The sequence below is a fragment of the Delphinus delphis genome, chromosome 21 (assembly GCF_949987515.2).
Source record: "Delphinus delphis chromosome 21, mDelDel1.2, whole genome shotgun sequence".
Lineage (NCBI taxonomy): Eukaryota > Metazoa > Chordata > Mammalia > Artiodactyla > Delphinidae > Delphinus > Delphinus delphis.
Window position 1 is genome coordinate 25,229,465 of NC_082703.1, and position 9,321 is coordinate 25,238,785.

General features: G+C 50.6%; 1 protein-coding gene across 1 annotated transcript in view; it reads left to right on the top strand.

Moving 5' to 3' along the window:
- The window catches only part of MYOM2 (myomesin 2), an 80,415-nt gene extending 74,261 nt beyond the window's left edge, over window positions 1-6,154 (top strand). Inside the window, exons 33-37 of the mRNA XM_060001312.1 lie at window positions 1,680-1,843; window positions 2,095-2,131; window positions 3,232-3,254; window positions 4,371-4,426; window positions 5,493-6,154. Of these exons, the coding sequence (XP_059857295.1) occupies window positions 1,680-1,843; window positions 2,095-2,131; window positions 3,232-3,254; window positions 4,371-4,426; window positions 5,493-5,810 (598 nt within the window). The 3' untranslated portion in view covers window positions 5,811-6,154. The remainder of the gene's footprint in view (window positions 1-1,679; window positions 1,844-2,094; window positions 2,132-3,231; window positions 3,255-4,370; window positions 4,427-5,492) is intronic.
- The last annotated feature ends 3,167 nt before the right edge of the window (window positions 6,155-9,321 follow it).

Consider the following 9,321-nt stretch of genomic DNA (forward strand, 5'->3'; position numbering starts at 1 on the left):
CTTGCTCGAAGGTGAAATTACTCTGTCATCGAGAAAGGGCTAGACCTCCAGTTGCTAAGTATGGACCACTGAAGACTTAGAAGCATCACAGCCACTGAAGACGCCACATGGCCTCTTTATAGAAGAAAACGCTTTGGATTTTAATTCAAACGGGAAATTTCACATGCAGAGGCCCCTGAAATCTCAGTGAAGCCTGGAGCTCCCTGGGGGAGGGGAGATGCGGGGCAGCCACGCAGGTGCGCCCACCACCCCTTCCCACCCTCTCCTCCAGCCCCTCCCCACACCCTGCAGGGACCCATCTCCTGGGTTTCTTTCGCACAAACGAGCAGACACACCTAGGCTTTCTTCCATCCTCCTCTTTCTTACCTTAACATAAGATGTTTTAAATTTAGCTGGGAGTGAAGGGATTTGGGCATGTTTTGTGATCCAATAATAAAACCAAGGAAGAGGTTTTATCCGACTTGGCCCATTTAAGTCCCAAAACAATAACAAATAGTCCTTCGAGGCAAAGTCACTGTCTGGGGGTAACAGTGATAACAGATTCAGTGCAGCCAGCAGCTGTGCTTTGCTACCAGGACTTGTTTGCCTTCTTATAAGTTGGCTAATTCAGCAGAAGCCAGCCTTAGCGGGTGTAGGGTGAGGGTGGGACTGCTGATCAGGGAGGGTTCTGGAATTCACCCCAGGGGTGGAGCCAGGCTGGGGGCTCTGAGCTGGGAGGGGGAGCCAGGTGTGGGGGGGGTGTCTGCTGCTGGCCCTCTGCTGGCGGGTAGCTTCACATGGTGTCTGGGAACAGCATTTGTGCCCAGTCCAGCAAGGCGTCGGGGCTGTGACAGAGGCGGGGTCAGAACTCAGGTCAGGGCTTAGGATGGAAGGCGGGTGGCTCCTTTCTGGAGCTGAGCTCAGGGTCACGCGCCAGGCGGTGCACATGCTGGCTCAGGGGGCCGTGGGCTCCTGCGCTAGAGCCCAGGTGGGGTTAGGGCTCTGAGAAGGGCGCCCAGCGGGTTGCATGTGGTTTGGCATTTGGTGGACTCCCCCTCTAGCGCAGCGTTCACCCCTCGTCCTGGCTGAGCCGATGCCGCGGTCATTCTCCTTTTGCGACTGGATTCTTTCACTCAGCATAATGTCCTCCAGGCCCATCCATGTTGTAGCAGGGGTCAGAATTTCCTCCCTTTTTAAGGCTGAATAATATTCTATTATAGGGATGGGCCACAGTTGGTTTATCCATCATCTGTCGATGGCCACTTGGGTTGGTTCCACCTTTTGGCTACTGTGAGTCGCGCTATTATGAACACGAGTGTACGAATATTTGTTCGAGCCCCTGCCGTCAATTCTTCTGGGTGTGCCTCCACTGGATCACGTGGTGACTCTATTTTTAACTTTTTGAGCAGAAAAATGCCATACAGTCAAGAGTATTTGAGTCTATTGCCTATTACCAATAAGCATATGTTAAACCACAAGGTATCTTTAAAAACTAAGTATCAGGTTTAATTTCAGAAGGTTTTCAGAGCTGAGCTGCTGATGTAGTTAGTAAATGTATAATATCCAGAAAAATCTATGATGACACCAGCTCCAGCCGGTTAGAGGAGGCTCTCCCTGAAAGGTGTGTAATATTGCCCCACAGGTATCGTGCATATAATATGCGATTCTAAATTGAGTATGTCCCTGTGACTTTTTCAAAGGGATGCTAAGATTGCATCGGGTGAGCACATGAGAGTTGGTGGGAGTGAGGAGATGGCCTGGCTGAAGATCTGCGAGCCCACTGAGAAGGATAAAGGGAAATACACCTTCGAGATTTTTGACGGCCAAGATACCCATCAACGGTCACTTGACCTGTCTGGTCAAGGTAAGATCATTATTCTTTAGCACCTAGTAATTTTGTACTTAGGGATGACCTTAGTGATCAAGGATGCTGAGAGGGAAGCTATCTGATTTTACCACTTTCATTCAGAGAACATGACTTCATTCATTTGGCTGTTTCGTTAAGCAAACCTTAATCAGTTTCATGAAGCAAAGTCACGAGCAGGGCAGCTAAGGGAATGAGTAAAAGCCAAGCACGTTCAAACGGTTACTAATGTACAAAATATTTCCTTGCAGCTTTTGATGAAGCGTTTGCCGAATTCCAGCAGCTCAAGTAAGATTTGCATGCTTGGCTATTCTGTTTCCGTCTGGGGTCCAGATGATGTGGTGTCGTTCTGGCTGGGTGTGGGAACATCTGTGGATGTCTAGCTGACCCAAGGAATGTGATCTTCCTAGGAACTGGGATTAAAAATAACAATTTAAGCCATTCCGTGTTTAGAAGAAGGCATTCTTCTAAACTGTAAATGCATCTATCAATTAATTTTAGAGTTATAATAACCCTGGGTTAATTTTTTTTTTTTTTTTTTTTTTTGCGGTACGCGGGTCTCTCACTGTTGTGGCCTCTCCCGTTGCGGAGCACAGGCTGCGGACACGCAGGCTCAGCGGCCATGGCTCACGGGCCCAGCCGCTCCGCGGCATGTGGGATCTTCCCAGACCGGGGCACGAACCCGTGTCCCCTGCATCGGCAGGCTGACTCTCAACCACTGCGCCACCAGGGAAGCCCAACCCTGGGTTAATTTAAATGAATTTAAATGCTGAATTTCTGAAATAGGTATAATTGTAGCAACACATCACACAGAGCAATTGTTTAATGTTATATATTTAGGTTCTTTTTTAAGACTTTATATTTCTAGGGCAGTTTTAGGTTCACAGCAAAATTGAGAGGAAGGTACAGAAAATTCTCATTTCTTTTTAGCTGAACAATATCCCAGTGTTTAGAGCAACTTTAAAGAATAAGTGGGGATTTCTAAACATGTGTGTAACGTTTAGAGCATCCGACATGGAGAACAGTCTTTGTCTCGTACTAGATTATTCAGTAAATATTTGTTGAATGGATGAATGGACGATTTAGGTAAATCAAATACCAACATTTTCAAAAATATCTAAAAATCTCCAACGTAATCTGGCGAAAAAGAAACTTTTCTGTGAGTTTTATCAGCTGGAAGACAGGGCAGTGGGAAACGGCAGGAAAAGTACATACATACGGGTCCTCAGACCCTGTGACCCGAATGTGTTCTTCTAGGAGAAGCAAACACGTTTCCTCGTTCATTTTGCTTTCATCTCTAAGAAACCTCTGAAATGTGTGATGCTTTTGGTTGATAGCATTTGCTCATGACTCTTTTATTCTGTTCTCTGCCCCCCTTTAATTTTCAGGGCAGCTGCTTTTGCAGAGAAAAGTAAGTACATGTTAGATTATAGCAAGCACAAAATATTATTTTGGGTGGGGCAGAGGGTCTGTACTTAAGGGTGTTCATTTTGTGCATTGAATAATAGACAGCAAACCCTGTCGCCCGCTTGGAAACCCTCAGGACTGTCCACAGCCCCTGCTGCTCTCAGCTGCTCATCCCCAGCTTCCCCACAGCCCGCCTTCCAGCTCCCCCGCCACCCCGCCCCCGGCCTCCTTTCTGCCTTCACCTTCCACCACCTGTTCTGTGTCCTTTCACGAGCTGGTCAGTCAGGAGCGGCCGCCGGAGGAGGCTCAGGACAGGCCCAGGAAGGACAGTTTGTTGGGCTCTTGGGTCCTAGAGGCAGGGCCACGCCGGGCACGTAGGGGGATGGCCAGGGGGTCAGGGGGCGGAGGACAGGACGGAGGGAAGACTGAGGGCACGGCCTTTACTGGGGTTTCCAGAGGAAAGGCAGGCGGGGCGGGGGGAACACGTACGATTGGCTGCTTTTAGTGATTTTGCCGGGCTTTGGGTGACAGGGCTGCCCCGAGCCGCCAGGCACCCGGCCCGGGTGTTTCGGGCAGAGGAGGGTCACCTCCCCGGGGGCGGGGCAGGCGGAGGAGGCCGGGCCTGGCCGGGCTGTCGGCATAGGTCACAGGCGGGCTCCTGGCTGGGCCCTTGGCTGGTGGGGGGTTGTCTCTGCCCAGCCAGGCGGGACTTAAGATGTCAGAGCATCACAGTAGACAGAAAATGAAAATATACCTGCAGTACATCCTCCTGCAAAATCCCCTCTCCAGAGGCCAGGCCCCCAGTTCCCAAACTAAATTACAGAAGGACGGGGTCTGCCCTGTGTTGAGCCCCTGCTGAGACTTTCCTCCTCACGCCCGGCTCACGGCCGCGTTTCCTCTCGACCGTTTCAAGACCCCCGTGCTCGGAGTCACTTACCCCCTGCTCCCACCCTGCACCTTAGCGCGGGTCCCCGCTACGGTGTGCCTTGCCCTGTGTCCTCTCCCGGGCCAGTGCTCCCCTCCCAGCTCCTGCTGCGCCCCTCGGTGCTCAGCCCGGGGCCCGACCCCCGGGATCGTCCCCGTGGACGGTTTTCTCAGCAGAGGCGCTTTGCTCTTGCAGATCGCGGCAAGGTGCTCGGCGGCTTACCCGACGTGGTGACCATAATGGAGGGAAAGGTGAGGGCAGGCAACGAAGCGGGGGGTCCCCACGGCAGGCCCAGTGCCAGCAGCCGGTGTGGAGGGGGGCGTCCTGGGTCCTGCTGGGAAACTTGTGTCCTCAAAGGAGGGACTAGTCTAACCCTCCGCATGCACACAGGGCACCTTTCCCATCACGGGGAGACACATTACATGGTGTGTTTGTGACACCCGGTGTTTCCAGCCCCGGTGTCCACCTGGCTCTGATGCCACAGGTCCCGGGGGCTGGTCGAGGGCGTGAATGAAGGGGCAGGCGGGCCCCACCCACACCCTCGCCCACGCGACCCACCCGCCTCGTGTGAAATAAAAAGAGCAACCTCCGCTCCAGCTGTCAAGGTCATTTTGGGGTGTATAAGGGAAACCATTTATTGGAGTTATCATCGGTCACCTGTCACTGGAATTACTGATATCTAATTGGTACTTCTCTGGGCGCTTGAGTGATTCCATCTCAGTGTCACGGGGACATAGCTACTTGAGAGAATTTTTATTAGGCCAAAACACGAAAACGTAGAGCCCTTTTCTTTAGCCACTGAGGGAAACCTGGCGAGCTGTACCTGCAGGTCATGGATTGAGGATTAGCAGTAGTTTTACTTTATCCTGGACCGAAAGCATGCTTTGCTAAGTGTCCACAATGCAGTTTATCATAAGACAACGCAGTCTCTGGATTTGCCAGAAGAACTGGTAAAGGGAACCCATGAGTCTGAATATAAAGGAAATTTAGAACCAGGCTAAAAATATCTACTGAAAAACCCAGAGCTTGATTGCCTTGAGATTCTTTAATCAACTTACGCATGGATTAGATCTGGGAACAAATAGAAAAGATTACCTTTGAGTTTTCTCTCCAGCTGCCCCAGGAAGCTGTGAACTTCCTGCTCTTTTTGGATCCCTGGTGTCTAGTGTGGTGCCTACATATGTAAAGAGCATGTTGACTAAATAAATGTCCTGAAGGGCAGATCAATAGCCGAGTGGGTGGAGGGCCTAGGCTGCTCGGAGGCCGCCAGGCTTTTCTTTCTCTAACTCTCCCCTCTCTGCCCACCGTCCCCCCAAGACTTTGAACCTGACCTGCACGGTGTTCGGGAACCCGGACCCGGAAGTGATGTGGTTCAAGAACGACAGGGACATCGAGCTGAGCGACCACTTCTTGGTCAAGGTGGAGCAGGCCAAGTATGTCAGCATGACCATCAAGGGCGTGACCTCCGAGGACTCGGGCAAGTACAGCATCCATGTCAAGAACAAGTACGGGGGCGAGAAGATCGACGTGACGGTCAGCGTATACAAGCACGGGGAGAAGATCCCCGACGTGGTGCTGCCCCAGCAGGCCAAGCCCAAGCTCCTCCCCGCGTCCGCGTCCTCGCCCACCCAGTGAGGGGCGGCCCAGGAGCCAGACGGCGCGGGTGCTTGTTCCCAGCTGGTGACAAGGGCCCGCGGCGCCCAGCGTGGCTTGATAGTCAATCGTGCGTTATGGTTTTAGTCTTCAGGTTTGGTGATTAGGGGTTTCTGTCCTTCTAAGCTGAAAGGCGGATGTTTTCCGGGAGGCTGCACCGCTGTGTCTGCTGGCACTGGACGGGGTGGGTTGGAGGTGAGCTGACGTTGCGCTGGGGTCGTGCTCTCTAGTGCCCTCAGGCCTAGGGGCTCTGAAATGCTGGTGGGATAGCGTGTGTGCCTCCGTACTCTCAGCTCTCTCTTCCTTCAGGTGAATAAAACTTTAAAAGGCAACTTGCGGTGTCTCTCCTGTACCATCGCGTCCCCGGCACATCTGCCTGCTCCCCTCTGGCTTGTTTAATTAGGGGTCACAGTGCAGCTTCACAGCTGGAACTAGCAGGTGATGCACCCCGAGCCGGGAGCCTGGGGCGGGGACCAGACTCCCAGCACAGCCCGCTGCCCCCAGCAGCTTCCCCGTCAGGACTTGGGCCCGAGGCTACCGGACCGGGAAGGTGACGTCTCATGCGGGCTTAGAAATGTCCACGGGTTGTAAAATCACTGTCAGGAAAACGAAATACATAGACGGCTGCATGCTTTTTGAGTGTGCTAATCAAGGCATTTCGAAGGGAAGAAAACTCATTGGAAACAATCACAGTAGTGGTCATGGGGGGAAGCGAAACTTGGCTGTTTGCAGAAGATCTCTTGGTGAAGATTTAAAAATGTGTGGGGTGAACATATGCTTTCGTTGAACTTTTTCCCTTTTTTGGAAAGAGGCTGAAATTCCTCTGGCATAAAAATCCTATCTCCGTAGTTTAGTTTTGTATTCAACATATTGTTCCGTAACAGAGAAAGCTTTGAGAGTCCAGAATATTCTCTCTCTGTGTCACGAAGGCCAATCCAAACTCTCTGACATTGGATTATATGTTCCTAAGGTAATCAAAGAAATCCTGAATTGTAAGTACGTCCCTCATGACGCCAGCCAGCTGAGCAGGCTTCTGTGAGTCTCGATACGAATTTTTAGAATCATTTTGACCTCTTCTGTCGTACAGGTGATCTTTAGCCGAGTTTCTTATTACTGCAAAGTCCACCAGTGTTTCCGAGAACATCGTTGGCAAGGGTAGACCCAGGCAGATTTCTCTATATTTGGCCTTTATTTAGTTAGAAAGAACTTGCTTAATTTTTAGTTTAGTCATTTTTGTTTAGCCGCGGTAAAATTCCCTCTGGGTCCCAAGCCCTGAGAATCTGGGGCGGATGGGGTTCCTGGTCTGAGTCCAAAACCTGAGAAAAAGGCGCTCCGAAGTCGAGGGCGGACGCAGACCGTCGAATTCCCTTTCCCGGCTTCTTTGTTCTGTCCGGGCTCTCAGTGGATTGGATGAGGCCGCCCACACTGGGGAGGATGGCCTTCACTCAGTCTGCAGGTTCAGATGCTGATCTCGTCCAGACACACGACCTCACAGAAACGCCCGGAAACACTGTTTTCCCAGCTCTCCGGGTATCCCTCCGCCCTGCCCAGGTGACACACACAATCAGTCTGCCCACTACCACAGGGTGCGGTGGCCTCCCCGGGGGGCACGTCCGGAAGCACAATATCCCACCGTCCTTCACTGGAAGTTGAATATCATCGTCGACCCGGGGCAGCCGCTCTGTGTCCCTGTGCGGCTCACAGGCCACCATCTGCGGGGGCACTTTAGGACCATGTAAACACCCCGCTCCTCGGCGCTTCCCCACCCGGATTTTAGCGCCCACTGATAAGTCTCGTCTGAATCCATCTTCGTTCCGATGGTTGAGGAGGGTGATGCTTCCGACAGCTGCACCCTCCAGGCTTCTTACTCAGCATCCGGCTCTGAGCAAGGGTCCCCTCCCCGTCAGGCGTGGGTTTATGTGTTGTGTTTCTGTCTGTGTGAATGTCTGTATTTATCTATCATCCTCAGGTTGGACCTACGGGTTCCTGTCTTATTCAGTGGATTGTAATATTCTACTGTCCTTATTTTTTCTTATTCCCAAATTGTCCAGATTCAGCTTGAACACCATGTTCTGTGTCTGGCACCTGGTGTGGGGAGTCCCCTTTCTGGGGGTTTTTGTCTGGGTGTCACCCGTACCTCCAACCTCTCAGCATCCGCAGGCTAGAATCTTGTGAGGACTTGCCTCCTGGTCATTTGAAGTTTGCAGTGACCTTTGTCCCCTAATACTGCAGACGTCAAGTTCACATGTGGCTTCATGTTCACTCCTGCCTCAGTATGAAAGCTCGTGATGAGACACATCTGCCTCTGTTTCACGGCCTCAGGCCTTGGTAAGGACGACTCCTTGCAGAAACGCAGTGCTTGGAGCCCAGGTCCAGCACCGAGTTCCAGCTCAGCGAACGGCCGGCTTTTTATTACGGGCAAGTCACTTGGATTCTTTTTTTTTGGAAAACATAATATTTAATTATCATAGCGTAAGGTACTCTTTTTTTTTAAGGTAGAATAAAGGTTTAATAAAAATATAATCAGACACAAAGACAGATGAAAATACCCTCCCATGTACCTTTTCTTTTTTTTGCGATCCTATCATAAATGGTATACATTTTTTTATACAGTAGGTTCTTATTAGTTACCTATTTCATACATATTGGTGTATACATGTCAATCCCAATCTCCCAGTTCGTCCCACCCGCCCCCACACACACTTGGATTATTTTAAGTCTTGTTTTCTTGTATCTACAAAAATGGAGGGAAATGATGCCTTTTACGAATGAGTGTGATATGCATTCTGATAGCTCAGTTCTAGAAAGAGTGAATTTCAGATTCATATGATTATGAAATGTGGTAGGTGAGGGTGGAATGGGGGCTTCTAAAGGAATCAACCATCAGTTAAAAATGTCTAGTTCTCTGGCCATCTCGTGAGAATTGTTAGGTATAAATGCATATGAATCAACCATGGAAGAAGGCTTCATCTGGGAGGAGAACAGGTTGAGCAGGTGGGAACGTAAAGGATTGAAGTGTGACTCGGCATTTGTAAAAATGACGCTTCACCAAACTGATGATGTCACCAGACGTCAGCTTCCAGAACTGAGACAGGACCTACTAAGGGGACCACAGACCGAAACATTGTTCTGTAGCTTAAACATTCCTACTAGCTGCTTATCACCCAAAGAATATGTCACTGCTTCTCGGTGTATGTTCAAAGGGAGTGAGATCACTGTCTTGAAGAGATACCTGCACCTCCATGCTCCCTGCAGCGTTATTCACAACAGACAAGACATGGCAACAACCTGGGTGCCCATCAAGGGTGAGTGGAGAAGGAAGATGTGATGCGTATTTGTGAACACACACACACACACACACACACACACACACACACAGTGGAATACTGCTCAGCCATAAAAGAGAATGAAATGTTGCCATTTGCAACGACATGGATGGATGTCCAGGGCGTTGTGCTCAATGAAAGAGCCAGGCAGATAAAGACACACACTG